The following is an 18,287-nucleotide window of genomic DNA, read 5'->3' as shown; positions in this document are numbered from 1 at the left end:
TGTAAGACATAAAAAGACAGAAAATTCAAGTATCTGCATTAAAAAAGATTGAAAAAAAAGAAAAAGAAAGGAATATGAATATTTATGAGTATGAATTAATTCCATCTTTTGTTTTTTTAGAATTATAATGAATGGTATATATACTTCCATATATATATATATAACATATAAGTTGTTACCATTAGCTAGCGGAAAATTGTGGGTTCATGCCTTTCCTAACAGAATTAATATGTAATTGAACATGATAGTATTCGAACTCTGCATAGCCAATTCCATAGTCTCTGAGAGTATCTCTTAGACAAACCAAGCACAGGATTCGGATTGCTACTGATGTGTGGATGTTTCGATAACTCATCTCAGTTCAAATTTGTATAAGCACACTGATCAAATTAGTCTGGCACAAGACCATTCAATAGTTTACACCATTTGCAACATTTTAAGGATCTTCCACATGATGAATGTATAAGTCACGGAACTGATCGCCATTTTGGGTTTACTCTACTTTCTTGCAAAATATTTTCCTTTATTTTAAACTTACCTCCTTTGTGGATTATTTTATTACTTTCTGCCAATAAGTAAAGATGCATTACAAAAAACTATTTCAAGGTATGAAGAGACTTTATTCACGAGTATACAAACACAACAAATCATAAGACTGATCAAATTGGAAGAGTTACTCGTCAAGCAGACGAGAAGGGCAAATAACTGTCACACTGAGTTATCTCCCTTGACCAAGAACTATGGCCGTAATTTAATATTGATGTTGGTTATAAATCTAGCAAATAGATATAAACTCTTCTGATCAGAAACCTAGCGAACCGGCAGAAGCTGAACATCACCCATCTTGGAATCAAAAGTCAGATGAGGGAGGTGCGGGGTACCAAATGGATCGACTGGGTCAGCAATGAGCAACTATAGTTGATTCTTCAGCCAAAAGCTCCAGGAGAGATGAGTTGATCACTTTGCCCATCCAATAGATACTGACAGTGATTGAATGACTGCCAATCAACAAGACTGGGCAGTTTGTTGCAAAAATATCTGGAACAGAATTAGATGGGGCACATAGACGTAGACTGCTCATTGTGATTTGCACCAATCCGATACTTGCATCTAATGACAGATTGAAAAATGAAGAGTCACTACTTTGACAAATAGAAAATGCATAGATCAATTCAAATTTTTCCATAATGGTGTTCTCTAAAACAGGTATCGCAAACAAAAATCTTATTTTCATTTTGTATAAAACATTTTAATAGGAGTAAATTGATTTTTGCAAAACAAGCAACAATGATACCAAATTTATTTTGATAACACAATTATAAGTATTCAAAGTTTGTTAGAAATTAGAAAATTTTCCATCTTGTAGTCAAGAAGTTTAATTTCAAAGTGTGTAACTAAGAATGCAGACTTTACACATATGAAAAAATCCTCATGAAATCTCGCAACATTTTTGTAAATCGAAATTAATCCTAATGGAAAGAATAATTATTAGATTAAGCGAGTGTCAACATTGGACAAAATAATAAAAAAAAAAAACATACAAAGATCACACAGAAGCACAACTGCAAGTGTTTATACAAGATTTATTTCAATAGTTAATATGTGGAGTTTCGTAATACAGGCAAATTTTTCTTTTTATGGTAAATCATTAAATAAAATTTAGATTTGAACCATGTAAAAATAGATGGAAGTACAATTTAATAGGATAAAAATTTAATACTCAAGTTTTTAACTTGAATTAAAAAGAAACCTCTTAAAACCCTATATCAAGTACATACTTATGAATGGCTCTATTGCTGTTTTATAATATAAACACAGCATATCATACACATTAGGTTGAAAATCATCTACATTAAAAACATAAATCACTGAAAATAGGAACCTAATTGAAGTAACCTAAAAAAAAAAAAAATAATAATAATAAAGAAAGAATAATACATTTGTCAAAAAATGAAATTTGTTTACATTCAAAGTTTAATCCAAATAATTAAGGAGTTATCCCAAATTGAAATGGAAGGAAATGTCATTATATTTACTCATATTCGCTGGTTTGTGATACCTAATTAATAGTTTTACTTTAAAACCATGCATCATGTGACTCCCCACCCTCTACCTCTTCCCCATCATCTACAAACATTCATGTATTTTAATTGTGCCTTATGAGAGAGAGAGGAGGTATATGTAACAATAAGTAACATGATATAAAAGTTCTTGTCACACTCACCCTTCCGAGTGATTTATCAACTGTTTCCGGAATATCAAGACCATTCCAAGGTTGAAATGCTAAGATATTTAATTCTGGTCTGTAAAAAGAAAGAGAAAAAAAAAGAATTATGGAATAACATTTGATTCAGAACAGAAAAAAATAAAATGGTCGATAAACATTTTTAAAAATCATGTAGATGCATTAAAATTACTTATTACATTCATTTATTAAGTTGGGGAGAATCATCATCATCATCATATTTAGTTCAATATCAGTTTTTACACACTGAGGGGAGAACTTGAATGCCTACTAGACACTGTCCTCGAGTGTCTAAGGTCTCTCTGTACAGGGGTTTGTCAGAACAACCTGACATGAGGATACTTTTCCATAGAAGTAAACTCTGACCAAATATTCAAAATCACATAGTATTCGCTTCCCAAATAAGATCTCCTCACTATGGCTAACCCACATTAGCTTTTACGAGGAATGGTGCACCTTCTTCAAGTGATGCTACCTCAAGTAATAGCACGAAGCTGGATACTCCACCAGACTAGATAAATTCTTGTCCTGGAATCCAGTAAGACCAAGAGACCAAAATGAAATGCATACAACATATGAAAATGGTTAATTGGGGAGAGGAAAATTATGTTCTCAATTTCTTTACTAACTCAGTGTTTGAGAAATAAAGAACTTAAATGAAACATTCGAATATCTATGTATCTCATATAGATTTCAAGTGTTAGCCCCAGGTTGTGGGCCCCTTGATTTCTGAGAACTTCGACTGAAGTAAAATAAAACAAAAAAAAAAAAGCACGTGTTGGACGACTTTTAGAAATTGACTTCCAAACTAACTTATCGCTGGCTAGAATTTATCTCCCTTTCTCTCAAATCTGTTTTTATTACTTCCTTCCTTTTTCTTGTCTTTCTTATGCCAACTAACCATGCTACCTCAGCTGTTCTACATCAAATAACCGAAGCACTGTCATCCATTCTTTCAATGTGACGAAATCAACAAAGTCTCCTCTCCTGCTCATATCTCTCTATATTGTTCAGATATAATTTTCTCCTGGGGTTAAGTAAGCCTGTCTTTAAGACTCACATTATACATCCATTACATCGTTCTCATATTATTTCTTGAAAAGACTCTTCATTTGGTCAACAGTGGTATAATCTTGCTGGATAGAAATGTTATTCACAGCAAAATTATACAATGAAACTAAAAACAAATAACACTGGACATCATCATATTCAATTTAATGTCCGTTCAACACATTAGCATGTGTTGAACATCTTTAAAAAATTGTCTTTTAAACTAACCTATCTGGCCAGGTATTATTTAAACTATATAATCAGGAATATGACAGATTTTTTTGGAAGTCATTTCCTAAGTTGAAGCCTGATGCCAACCCATTGAGGTGTTGGGGACCAGTGTTTATTGAGACACCATTTCTAGGTGATTGCCTACCACGGCTAAAGAGCACTTCACCTGTAATTTAATAATTTACTAATACAGACGTAATACCGATTTTTCCAAAACTCTTGGTTCCAGAGCCCTCTTGCCAGATTAACTGCTCTGTGAGACCATTTAATAATTCATCAACACATTACTAACTCACTAATTATACAACTATCATACCTCATGTTAGTGACCATTATCCCTTTTATGTAACTTTTAAATCAAACCCATAAAACGCATTTGTGCGAATGGAGAATTTGAAATATATGATAAAACTGATTCATATTTTTAATTACAATTCTACTTGATAATTTTCTGTAAATTTTTTGTGTAGAAATTTATGTTTGCCAGATGTGTTAGTATATCAAAGAGATTTCCTATTAATTTATGTTAAACTGACATATTTCACCTGTACACATCTACCTACAAGCTTCAAATACTTTTTCAAGTCTAAAACATTAGTTACATAACATTCATTTCCATATATTTTTTGAGTGCTTTAAAATATTTGAGAAGGGTTAGTTTATTGTTAATCACCTTATGGGCCTTACTAATGAATAGAGCTAGGACAACAGCATATTCTTTTTATTGTTTTAACTCAAATGTGTATCCGTTGATATAATATGCTTTTATTTATTGTCTGTGTTGGATATAAACTCAAAAGAGTGAAAAGAATATGCTGTTGTCCCACTAATGAATACCAACATGGCTGTTCAGACATTTTTGTAAACTGGAGCTCACTTATCCTAGTGTGCTGGCTTTTCAACCACACTTGACCTTGTATTTAATCTCTAACAAATGTAAATAAAATAAAAAGTAGCAAAAGATATTTTCATATTTACCTGTGTCGAGGGCATTTTCTCTGGCCACAAACAGTGCACATAGCTTTCATAATTGAAAGTTCATCTTCTTTGACATTCTAGAATAAAAGAAATCAAAAAAAAATATTGCTAATTTCATCAAATAACAAACAAAATATGAAAGGTTACGTGTATTCATGAGTTACACAAGTTTATCAAACACTTATTATATATATAATATTTGTGGTTGCCTTATATCTTTACGTCTGCTGCCTTGTTATATATTTTTACATTTATAATCCCAATCTGAAATAAATTTCTGAAATTTCAGTAACCAAGATTTTCACATTTCCTGCTGTGACATTGATAAATTTTCAATCTAAACAACGAAACACAACTTCAGGACCAATTAAGATCAGGTTGCTGGTTGTTTTAGGATCATGTATAGATCAGTAAGCTAATAATCATCAGGTAACGATATCTAATGTCAAATTTATTCAAGTATAGATGAGTGACCTTTGCTGGCAAAGTAAAATAATGAATGATGATTTATATTTAAACCTAACCTAGCTAGAGATAATTCACAATAGACATTTTACGTTTCCAACACATCTTTTTCCATTTTCTCTTCTACCTTCCCTATTTTTTTCCTTTTTGGTCTCCCGACAAAAGGAGGGTGGACCTGTAAATTCACCCTTGTCTGTTCGTCCATTTGTCTGTCTGTGACATCACCATCTTGAGGGAGCAATTTGGTCCCCATTGGGGAGGTCGAGACCCCCCCCCCTAAGCCCTGAGGGAGGCCGGGTAAATATGCTGAGATTGTCTGTTGAATGTTAATTGAATCTTGGACAGCGACGGGTGACCAATCAAAAGTACATGAAATAAAACAGACATATATTTTATTGTTAAAATCAGACATAAATTTTATTGTTTAACGAGATTTGTACATGTTGGCGTGGAGAACACCCGTTCAGACTAAAGCTCTCTGAATGACAGGGTTGACCTCTTGAGGTCATGTGAAAAGGATTTCATTTTTTGGTCTCAGATTACAAAACACTGGACGTATTGCTGAATTGCACACACGCAAAATGGCTGGGGATTCCCAGAAAACGTATTGAACTCTGATTGGTTGAATGGGTCGACCGACCTACCCTGTGATCCCTCTATAAAAAGCCAATACCCGGTCAAAATTACTAGATTGCGCCAGAATCTCAAGAGAATGATACCCGCCTAAGGATGCCCCTCTCTCCGCCTATCCTGACCAGCCATCCTTTTTTTTTTTTTTTTTTTTTTTTACATGGGGTTCACCACTTATCAAAGCCCAAGGGCCACTCGAGGATAAGGGTTATTATGTGTAAAGTAATCAATGGGATAGTGTAGTAATAGTATTGGAGAATTGATAAAGTGACATTAATTAAGGGGGCGGTTCATCAGGAATTTGTTTGTGTTGGACTTGAAGACATCCAAGTTGAAGTCAGGAGGGAAACAGGCAAGCGGAACAGAGTTCCACAGGTGTGCAGTTCTAAGAAAGAAGCTTTGTTCATGGAATCTATGTTTTGATTTAGGCATCCTGAAGACGAAGAAAGAAATTTGTGAGACTTAAAATGCTTTGGTGAATTGAATGATGTACAAAAAATCTGTAACTTTTGTGAAATTAACTTTTCGTAGTTAGAAAACCCTGATTTTGTTTGTCTTGTCATTTCAGCGTGCATGCAAGCTTTGCTTTTGCCTTTCAGCAGAATTCAACACAGAGACATTGAGAACTCATGTGAAGGACTGCCGGTAGACTTGACATCACGAGCCACAGTTTCCGAAGAATTTAGAGGTCAGTTGTTGATCTGAGCACGGCAGACCAGCTACATCTGGTGGCCGTGACCTTTGGATTGATCCTAAAGGTGAAATTGACTTAAAATTTCTTATATTGGTTGCCACAGAAAAGAAAAAAAACGAACATAGAAAAAAAAAACATTTAATAATAGAAAGAAACAGACAGAGAGAAATGTTGAAAAAGAAAAAAAAAGAAAAACACAGGGACGGTGAAAAGCGAAAAAAAAAAAAGAAGAAAAAGAGAAAAACTCAGGGACGGTATAAAAAAAAAACTGAAAAGCAAAAACTAAGATAGAAAAAAAAAACAGAGACTGATAGTAAACATGGGGGAGAAGAGGAAAAAAGTGAAGAGAGACTGATACGTGAAATTATAAAACACAGAGAGAGTGAAAGGGAGGGAAAAGAAAAAGAACTTTTTCCCCATCTTTTGGAGACGGACGAGGATGAGGACGAAGAAGAAAAGAGAAAGACAGAGAGTGACGGTAAGGTGAATTTTTTTTTGTTTCTGCTTGTCGTCTGCGTAAGCTTGTCCTCGGTGATAGCAAGAGAGAGAGAGAGGTGTATAACGATATAGTTGGGCTTGCATTAATGAATTGGCCAGAGAGAGAGAGAAAGGGGTGTGTGTTGTTATATTGTTATTGTCGTAAGTAGTAATAATTATGAAAGAGAGAGAGAGTGGGGGAATGTTGTTAAAAAAGAGAGAAAGCTGATTTTACAACCGTTCAGTGATCCACTTTAGCGCTTAGCTGGGATTGTGTTATATTTCATGTTTGTCTAACATTGAAAGAGAAAGGTTGAGGAGGAAGAGAAAAAAAAAAGAACGTAGCTTTTAAGGGAATATTTGTACAGTCCTTATTGAGTGATTAAATTGTATTGAATTCGATTTTTTTCCCCTGTTTCAATTGTTTATGTAATTTTACCTCTCTTGATTTGATTATTACTTGGTATTATGTTTGTTTTGTTTGTTTATTTTCTCATAGGGTGCAAGGGGAATAATCACTAATAATAAAGGGAACACAAGGGTAAATTACTACAATGTCGAGTGACGACATCAAGAAGGAGTTACTGGTCACAGCGGTCGTAGAGCGAGGAGGGGCTGTAAAAGAACAGAACTTAGACAAGGAATGAAATAATGATGCCGTATCGGACAAATTGGAGAGGGAAGCCTTAGTTGATGGGGTCATGGTGTGTGGTCAGTTAGAGGAAAATATTAGCAGGGAACCACGGAGGTTAACAGATGCTTCTCAAGCTCTTTTAGGGAGGTTGGAACTGCCCGAGTTTAGAGGGAATCCTAGTGAACTATATGGGTGGATACAGACTCTCTTGAAAAAAATGACGGTCTATGATCTCTGTGACATGGAGGTGGTCTTATTGGCCTACAAAAACACCACGGGTTCAGTGTCAAGGTTCATTGGTCAACAGATAATAGACCACCCCCGATTAAAATGGGAGCAATTGCAAGCAGCTTTAGAAGGGGAATACTCTAGGGAGCAGACTCCCCTCGATGTAATGAGGAAGATGATCCAAATCCGAGAATAATACAGAGGGCATAGTTGACCTGGGGGAGCGGATATCTGGTTTGGCCAAGAGAGCCTTCCCCGATGGATCCATGCAGACGCTATTGGCAGCTATACTGGGAGAGGCCTTAAGGGATAGAGACGTCCGAACCAATGTTATTAAGGATAGTCCGGTCGAACTACAGGAAGCAGTTGAATCGGCCCGGAGTAGGGAGCAGGTATGGGTGTGAATTCGCTGTCCCCGGTTACCGGGAGATAATACGGAGAGATGCAGTCCTGACCGAGAGTATCGACTGAGGTGAGTCAAGAAAACTCCCCTTTGGGGAAGAGAGGCTCCGACAGGTATCAGAGAAGGAGGGAACACCAGGGGCCTCTATGCCCCCTATGGGAAGGAAGGGAATGGCTTGTTTGGCCTGTAGATGGGAAAGAAATGGGGTAGAGAGTAACCCGATTTGTGAGAAGCGGGGTCACTACAGCCAAGTGGCTGGTCGATGTACGGACGCGGCGGACCGTAGGTTAGGAAGAAGAAAGAATAAAGAAAGACTACCCCCTGAACCACCAGAGAAGAGAATAGCAGGTCAGGCGTTCAGAATGGAGATTGCTCCCACCTGCCCAGGAGTGGCTTAGGGAAGAGACTGACAGAGTTACGACCTGATGACCCTTACAGACCAGGGATCCAGGCAAGCCGAGGGGTGAGGGGGCACCTGAGCTGCCAAACCTGTGGTCAGTTCGGTCATATGGTCCGAGGCTGCCTAAAAAGGAAATGTTGACGTTGTCAAGAGCCAGGCCATTCGCGAAGAGAGTGCTCCCGAAAAAGGGGAGACTCCTTGATGCAAAAGCAGAAAGAGAAGCCGTTGCCTGAGGTTGACCAAGGAGGAAGAAAAAGACCAAGGCGAGTGAAAGTTCGCTGTATCTTGAGAGAAGTCGGGATCTTAGATGCCAGATGGTAGGGGGAGGGCATGAGGGTGGCAGCCCTGATCGATACAGACCGCCTCGATGACACTGGTTAAGTTCAGTGCTTATCGGAAGATGGCTGACCACGGACGTTTGTGTCCGGTTGACCTGGACAGATGGATCAAGGCCGACTATCCCTGGAAGGACTGGCCAGGCTCCCCTATGAGGTAGAGAGGATGACGGGACAATTACAGGCTTATGTGGCGCCCGATTTGTATGAAAATATTGGTATATGATTGGCTGGAAGAAATGGGAGCAGTGGTCACTTTTGTTCCACCAACCCTGTGGTTGAAGGAGAGGGGGTATTCCCCTAAGTGTCCGAAAACAGCCAAAGAACCTCCCGGTGGTGACCTCAGAGGATACAGAAATTCCTCCTCGAACGGTAGTGTCCACAACAGGAAGGATCCAGGGGCGAAGGAAGGGAAGCCCTGATGACCTCCCTACACCTCTCATCATCCCTCACAGACTCCCTACCTCCCTGTAACCTCTTATGTCACTTAAAAACCGATGCTCAATTCATACAAGATGGTCCAAAAGCAGTCTGAAGCTCTCCATATGTTTCTGTCACATTTTTTCCAAGTTCAAAACAGAATTTTATTGCATATCGTTCTTCTAAAGTGTCCTCATGTCCAAATTCCATTTTTGAAATTCACCATCTCTGACAATCAGGCTTTAGTAACGTTTATTCCAATTCCTGCTGTAGCTATACATTTGAACCTGAAATCATTAAGTCGTCTGAAAAGATGTTACAGCAATTTTAAATTCCTGTACAAAAAATGTCTGGAAACTTATTTAAGGCACCTCTTATGTTATTTGTGATAGATGGGGAGTATTGGAATTCAGTGTGAGTATAATTATATTGAGTATGTGGGTAAGGTTTGATGTAATATGCATAATATGTGAGTTGATGATTTGAATAGAGTTTTAACAACCTTTTAAATAGTAAAAGGTCAATCAACCTCAATGAAACCATGATACTTCTCTGAAATGTAACAGTTTTTAAATAAATAATGATAATATATATATATATATATATATATATATATATATCACCTGTCTGTTTAAATGTATGTATGTATGTCTGCCTAAAACTTTCAAGATAGACGACAGAGTTTCACGAGATTAGTATCATTTTGAAGCTTGACCCTTCAGACAACAAATATCAAAAAATTGGCTAAAAACATTAATTCCTTCACTCTCAACTGGGCACTTTTCTACAGGGATGCATTGCTTTTTTCATCAATATTTTCTAAAGTCATCCTCTCTTTTCGATTGACTAGCCTTAATTTCACTTCCAGTTTGGTGATGGACAAAATGGCAAAGACGCCACTTTTTTTTCCTCCTTCGTGGTACTGGTTCGAGCCTGCCTGCCTACTACCACCTTTTTATTTATTTATTTTGGGGGGGGGGGGCTCAACACACATCTCCAAACACTCAGGCAACACCAGGCACCCAGGGTAGTATATATATCTGTGGATGGTGGACATGTTAAAAACACGAGGGGGTGGTAATCACTGCCCAATGTAGTTTTAACGGAATGAAATTGTCTGGTTTTTGTCAAAACAATTGTAATATCCGAAAAAATACAAATATGATGTTATTCCTTGTTGTTTTTGGTTTTTGACAGTATATATATATATATATATATATATGTATATGCTCGATTACAAAAATGTTAATTATGTTGCTTAATATTTGAGTCAATTTACATGGCTTAAATTTTTATTGATATATGTACATTACCATTAAAATATATTAAATCCTTAGAATAATCTCTTCTAATATATATATATATATATATATATATATATATATATTAGAAGAGATAAGATAAAAAGCTATAGCAAACATCTAAATGACTATTTTAACCACAGTTCCTGATTTCAAAAAAAGAAAAATTAAAAAGGTAAATATCTCTATATATTTTTAAAGCAAATTTATTATGTAAATTCAAAAATATATATTTTTCTCTACTTATTTCTATCTCTAACCCATATTAATTTTCTTATAAATTTTAAATCCAGACCTTTTATTCAATTTTTCAGATTCATCTGCCTTACTTTTAATGCTAGGTTTATTTATGGTATCTTTTAAATTCAATAAAAACCCTCCAAAATTTGCTGATGAGGAGACCTTGCTTACCAAAAAACTATATATAATTATTCTACATAACTTGATTTATACCACAATAAAAAGCATTGTTTTCCGAAACGATCGTACAGATAATTGATTTTGTTGTTGTTCCTTCTTATGAAACAGATTTTTAATTTAATTAAAATTTGATTTTTAAATTTTAAATTATAAATCACATTACTTAATATATATATATATATATATATATATATATATATATATATATATATTAGATAGAGATTCAGTAATAAAAATGTGTTATCACTAATCATAAAAAGTCAGTGAAATATCAATTTCATCTGATTTAATGACAGAAAGTAGCAATTTAGTGATAATTTCCATTACTGATTAGTGGAGAGCTCTTGTTCATCAATCCGAATAATTTGTTGTAGAGACTACATTTATATCAAAGCTAGTTGCGGATTCGGAAAAATACATTAAATCATTAAGAAAACATAAGGTGGGGAGAATAAGCTACAAGACTAACACCAATATCTTTATTTTATATATATATAGTGGGATATTTATATTATTTCGAAAATAATATTACTTACCTTATATTTCCGAGTGTACATAAATAGAATATTTGGTAAAAGAGAATCTTTGCTGGAAAATAAAAACAAAAAATATACTGTTAGATTGTTTTTATAAAAATTCTCAGATGTTTGCAAAGTTACAACAAAATCTACAAGTTTAAATATTAAGTGGGATAAGGCTATAAATTGACATAGGTGTAATTTGCATTGTGTCTGTTTCAACATATATATATATATATATATATATATATATATATATATAAATATATATTTATTTATTAATGATGGGATCTAATATTTTTCCCAATTCAGATTCCTTGAATATTTACCTATAGAGTAGTTATTTATTCCGGATTACCATAAAAACACATGTTAAATATGCAGATATTTTCTTAATCATAAAAATACACTTGTGTGGGTGATGATCTAGAGATTTTAGTTTTACTGGTATTTTAAAATCAATAAATGTTTATTATTTTATCATTATTATCAGCAATGGAAGATTTTGCTTTAAACAAAATCAAATAAAAAAGACAATTAAGAATCGTTTTGGCATCAGAAAATAGGCACCAATTTTTCAGATTCTTGATTCCAATTAATTGTCTCAACACTAATATATATATATATATATATATATATATAATTATACTAAATAATTATGTCAGTCTTTTTAAGAAACTCGTTTCTTATCATTGAGCACTTTCAGTTGAAATAAAATGTTGGTCAATTTAGCTCTTATGTGCAAATCATCATATAATGATTAGTTCACTGTTAGGTGTTAAAAAGCATTTAAAAAATAAATAAATAAATGTTTAAATTTCAACAATACTTATCACGTTTAACGCTAGCCGAATGGATTAGGTCCTTGCTAGTGAAGCCAGAGATGGCTTCTGTTGCCGGGTTTGAGTCTATCGATTGGTGTTAATCGTGACACCCTGCACTGAGGATTCCCGAAACGATGAAACACTAGTGTCTGTAGGTATTTAATAATTATTATAGTAAATTATTATATAAATAAATTTTAAATTTTAGACATTTTCTAGAATCAAAATTTAATCCAAATTAGAATAAGGATTCCAGACACAAGATTTAGTAACATTATACTTTGATTTTTATCTTTTTAATAGCAAATAAATGTAATGCAAAACCGTTCTGTTCTGGGAATTCATTTTACCTGTATTAGGAGAGGCAGACTTCTAATGTGTGTGTAATATATATATATATATATATAGTTGAAATTTTTTTTTTTTTTTTTTTTTTTTTTTTTTTTTTACAGGAGAATCAGCACTTATCAAGACCCGAAAGCTAATTGAATATAAGGGTTAAAATTATTTTTATACCTACAGACATTAGTGTTTTATGCTTATACAATCATCATATAGGAAGTGATAATTACTGCTGGACAGGAGATTCAGACTCAGTCACAAAATCAATCTTATCTTTGTAGGCTAGCATTCTACCTCAACACCACCAGCAATTAACACAAAAAATGAGGGAAAAACAAGCATGCGGGGGTCTTCCTCCATAAGTGAAAAATTTACTTTTACCATGAGTAATGTTTGTGCAAAATTTCAAAAACATCCAAGGAATGGTTATTGAGAAACGTACAAACAAACAAATGGACAAACGATTTTGGGCCAATTTTACCCATATAGTACCCACTAGAGGAGCAACCAGAGTTATCCCAGAAAATCCGTTCTATCAAAAATTTACTTTCACCATGACTAATGTTTGTGCAAAATTTCAATAACATCTAAGGGATGGTTATTGAGAAAAGTGCGAACGGACAAACAAGAGTGAATTATTAGGCCCAATCCCTCCTTTGTTGGGGACCAAAATTTATTGAAACAACATTCCATCGTAATAGGAAATGAAAAGCCAAAATTATGTACATATTTATCAATGTTTCATTTTTATTTTTTCAAGACTTCCTCAAGATAATTGATTTAAAGAAATTACATGAAAATACAATAATTTAACATTGTATTACTGGTTGGTGGTTACTAGAGTGATATCATCTAGCTAGATTTTTGGGATGAGATAAAAAGATAAGAGTAATAGAATTCTAAGATATTCAATGATTTTCAGGAGTTCATCTCGTCTTTATTTACCTTAAAACACTGAAGGCGACGACAATTCCAAATATCAATGACCAAACTAGCAGAAATAAGTGGATGTAACTGGAATGAAAAACAAAAAAAAAATAGAATGATTATTAGAATTGCAGAAAAGTTTTGGTTGGAAAAAAGTGTTAAACAATGTTCAAAAACATAGTCGGTAATGAAATAGAGTTTTGTTAGAAATTTATGTAAATAGAGCTGAGTAATAAGTAAGAGACATGGAGGTTTTTTTTTTTTTGCATTTTAACCCCAAACAAAGCACAGTGCCATGTTGATGTAGGAGGCTACTATCTAGGACATAAATTGCAAGAATACTATACAGGGAGTTGAGCAGCAAGATGTCTGTTTATATTACACTTGAATTTCTGCATGTCAGTATAGTCAGAAAAGCAGGGACCCAGAAGGGAATTCCAAAGTCCAAACAGTCCTAGAGAAGAAACTATTAGAGTAAAAGGCTTTCTGGCATCTGGAGATCTGTTGTGTAGGGTGGGATTTTGCTGCATGTTGAGTTCGTTGAGGGTATTTATGTTGAGGGAGTAGCTTGTAGTTTGTGGAAGCACCTACAATTAAAATACTTGTAAAACAAGCAAAGGGATACAACATTTTGTCAATGGGACAGAGGTTGAAGCCGAGCTGACAATGCAGAACTTATTAGCTATTATTAGGAATTCAATATTTTATGTCTGAAATGCAGAGATGAGAAGTCAGCTGCAAAAATAGTATTCACAACAGAAAAAATAAGAAAATGTGGAAAGAATTAATTTTATGGCAGGAGGGAAAGCTCATTCAGGTCTGCCTTTTTTTTTTTCCTGCTAATATGACGGTTAAGTCCGTATTCAATGATAATGATTTTATGGCAGAGGGGAAGTTCTTTCAAGTCTGCCAAAAAACATTTGAAAAAGGGTGGTGGCTTTGATAACTAGGAACTTTTTACAGAATTTGAAAATTTGATGCGAACTGATTTTTTTAACCATAATTTAACTATAAACTAAGTTTTATGTTTAGTTCAGCAAAAGTTAGTTTGGTTGAATTCTGTAGAAGCACCAAAAATAATTTATTTACAAAATTAAAGCCGCCATAATGCATTTCCAATTCTTCTTAAACAAGTCAGCCATTTTAATGGTTTGTTAATAGCTGAAAATAAAAAGAATGAACTACTTTGTGTCCCCCTTTGAAATTCGAAAGCATTTAAATTATTGAATAGAACGTCATTTAAATTATTTTTTAAATAATTAGCAAATCCTCATGTATTAAAAAACTGAAAACTTTGGGGCTTGTTTACATTAAATAATGTTATAAACAAATTAAAGCAACATTACCATAAAAATTAGTTATAATTTGATCATATTAATAACTTCATGATCAAACGATACCGTAATAATTAAAATTAAATTTCAAAATCCTATTCACAAAAATAAATAAGTAAATAATAAATAATTTAGTAAACAAAAACAACTACATAGTTTATTCAAAAATATTAAAAAAAAAAAAAGACAATCGAAATAAAATTGAAAGTAGAATACTCCCGGGCAACACCGCATATGTTTAACTCAGAGAGAGAGAGCGAGCTGGTGACTCGATCAAATCACTGGTTTGCAAACCTAAACTGCTTAAGGAGTAGATAGACTCTGCCTATCACCCGGCTTCCATACTCCTTCTTTGCCTATTATCCAGGAGCAGAGGTAGGAACTCAGGAACGTCACCCAGTGCTTAGCCTTGTTACCTGACTAGGGCAATGAATGCCGTCCCCCCACATCCACTTCCTAAACCTGGGCATTTGCGGGGTGCTTGTTTATCATGTATGCTAATACGATTGGACTGGGCCATGCTCTATGACAGGCACGAGGTGCAAACAATGAATACATATCTAGGGCAATGGTGGGAACCCTAGAAAAAGACCTTCAGTCTGTAGTGGAATGGAGATAAAAATGGATGGTAACGTTCAATGCTGCCAAGACTAAGCTTGCTTCCTTTAATAATTACAAGAAACCTTCTCAACCACCAATAAATATGGCTAATGATACATTACCTGAAAGTACTTCATTCAAACTCCTCAGCTTAACGTTCACAGGGAACAGGAGTTGGAACAGATACATCAATGCTGCTGCGAGAAAGGTGGGCTCTCTCTACAGTGCACCTGAGAGTACCCTGTATCTCTACAAGGCCACCATTCGCCCATTTATGGAGTACTGTTGTTACATTCGCGCTGGTGCATTTGCTACTAACCTCTCTATTCTGGACAGGGTCAAAAGAGAGTCGCGAAGCTAATAGGTCCTGAGCTGTCAGCTAAGCTTCAACCTCTGTCCCAGCGACGAAATGTTGCATCCTTTTGCCTGTTTTAAATAGATACTCCGACGAACTATAAGCCCTTGTGCCCCCTCGACGTAAATATCCCCAATAAACCTGACAAGCAGCAAAGTCCCACCCCTACACAGTAGACATCCCAGATGTCAAAAAGCCGTCTACTCTAATAATTTCTTTCCCAGAGCTGCTAGACTTAGGAATTCCTTTTTGGGTTCCTGCTTCTCATGTACTGACATGCAGAAGTTCAAGTGTAATGTAAACAGATATCTTGCTGCTCAACTCCCTACATAATATCCCTGCAATTTATGTTCCAGATAGTTACCTCCTACATCAAAGTGGCACTGTGCCTTGTGTGTGGTGCAAATGCAATAAAAAAAAAAAAATATATATATATATATATATATATATATATATATATACATATATATACACACACAGTTTAACGACCATGTTATTTTTTAGATAGGATTTTCGAGTTAAATCAATTGTTAGGTGAAAGTACAGAACAAAATACCCGTCTCACTATGGCTTTCTAACTAATAACGTTATTATTTTAACACGGTCTATAAACTGCATGTATCAATGAAAATGCTGATGTTCTTTAGTAAAAAAAGTTTTAAAAGAGGCATGAAATTCAATCAAATATTTAAAAGTGGTTTTATCAATTTAATTGATAAAGTAGTTCATATTAATTAAAATTAAGGTACTAGTGCACTTATTGATCCGTGCTGAAATAATAACGGTATTATTTAAAAAGCCATTCTTAACATGAGGAGAGGAGGGCGTTTTGTACCTATTCTGCACTTTAACCTTACAATGGAACAAAAAAAAACATAAAATTTTAATTAAACTTGGAAATACGATTAAAAAAATAGCGCGGATCAGTAAGTGCACTAGCACCAAAATTAATTAACTATCACTGAACAAGTTAATTTTTAACTAGTGTTCTCTAGTCGCGCACTTGCTTTTCTTCTTTTTTAAACTTTTGCTTGTAAATACAAAAAATACAAACAAATAACCAAAATAATAAGTTTTAATCACATCTAAACTAAATACAGTCAAAATAATTACAACGTCAAAAACGGAAATAAAATAACGCCATTTATTTATAAACAAACCAAAAAAGCGAGTCTCACCTTCGAAAGACGAGCGAAAGTAAAAAAAGAACCAGCATCGCCGACGTGAACTTGGCATGTGTTTGCGCGTAAAATTTGATCACGTACCACGGAATGGCCATCTTCGCTGGTAAATAATAAAAACTCGACTCTCTCCGACGCTGTTACAAATTATCAAAGGCGTGTTTACGAATTGTAAGTGCGTAAAATGCCGACAGTACTAGAAACATTTCGCAGACGATGCTTTAAAACAACGCCATATTGAAACTTGGGTATAGGGGTGGGATATGAAATGTGGGGGGTAAGCAAAGGGGAATAATTCTCGCAAAATTCACTCCTAGTCACCAAAATTACTTCCCTTTCTTATTGTTTATTCGCTTGGTTCCTATTTAAATGCAATGACAACCTTTCTTTTTCTTTTTATATATTTTTTTAATAGAAATCGCTCGAGACATGGCATGAAGCCATTTGATGTAAAGAGCTAAAAGTAATTGTGGCCTGGTAGACCAACATAAAATTTACTTAAAAAAAACTTGTTTCTTAACGGTTTTCGACTTTGCTAAAAAGGAATCTCGCACTTAAAATTACGGCCGGCAACTAGTTTTCATGATACTGAAAAGATACTTTTCCGCATGATTCATGGCAACCATATTTGTTCAAAACGGAAAAAACTTAATGAATTTTCAAGATAATGAAGAGTTGATCTTTTTTTTAGTAAAAAAAATATAAGCGCGCTTACACGTACAACAATGGCCACCACTTATATAGCAGTATCAGAATTTTTGTAGGAATTTTTGAAACCCCTAACACGAAACTGCGAATACAATATAAAAATCTCGTAATTTCTCTGTTAAAAGTGGGTTATTTATTTTCTTTATGGATTATACTTCCAAAATAAACTATTACAGTTGTTTTAAAAGTAATAAAAATATTTTTTTTTTTTTAAACAGTAATGAATTTTCCGAACTCAATATTTTTCAATTTTTAAACTCAATATTTTTCAATTTTTAAATTTTAAAAATCTATCAAAATTTTTCTATTGATTCTATTTTTACGATATTTTCAGGGTCAATGTGAAATTTTATGTTCTTTCCAATAAACCGAATATAATATTTTAGACAAACGTTTTTTTTTTAATTCACGCCCCCCCCCAAGTGTCACCCATTTTCAACTTTCTCTTAAAAAGTAAATAATTAATTTATGTCGTGGAGTTTTATATATCACAAATTGAAGAGAAAAGGTCAATAAATAATATATTCAAATTTAAAACAAAAAAAAAATCGCTTTTTTAGAAATTTACCTGTAAAGTACGAAGTTTA

At 34.2% G+C, this 18,287-nt stretch overlaps 1 protein-coding gene across 6 annotated transcripts in view; it reads right to left on the bottom strand.

Moving 5' to 3' along the window:
* LOC145293786 (sorting nexin-14-like) overlaps positions 1–17,264 on the bottom strand; it is a 1,078,299-nt gene extending 1,061,035 nt beyond the window's left edge. For all 6 annotated transcript variants that reach the window (XM_080140331.1, XM_080140332.1, XM_080140333.1 and 3 more), the window contains exons 1-5: positions 16,990–17,264; positions 13,541–13,609; positions 11,448–11,499; positions 4,505–4,581; positions 2,225–2,303 (exon numbers count right to left, since the gene is read on the bottom strand). In XM_080140331.1, the coding sequence (XP_079996457.1) occupies positions 2,225–2,303; positions 4,505–4,581; positions 11,448–11,499; positions 13,541–13,609; positions 16,990–17,090 (378 nt within the window). In that variant the 5' untranslated portion in view covers positions 17,091–17,264. The remainder of the gene's footprint in view (positions 1–2,224; positions 2,304–4,504; positions 4,582–11,447; positions 11,500–13,540; positions 13,610–16,989) is intronic.
* Positions 17,265–18,287: the final 1,023 nt, after the last annotated feature.

Source organism: Euprymna scolopes, chromosome 15 (assembly GCF_053919585.1).
Source record: "Euprymna scolopes isolate OS-2025 chromosome 15, ASM5391958v1, whole genome shotgun sequence".
NCBI lineage: Eukaryota > Metazoa > Mollusca > Cephalopoda > Sepiida > Sepiolidae > Euprymna > Euprymna scolopes.
This window is presented reverse-complemented; position numbering and strand designations above follow the sequence as displayed.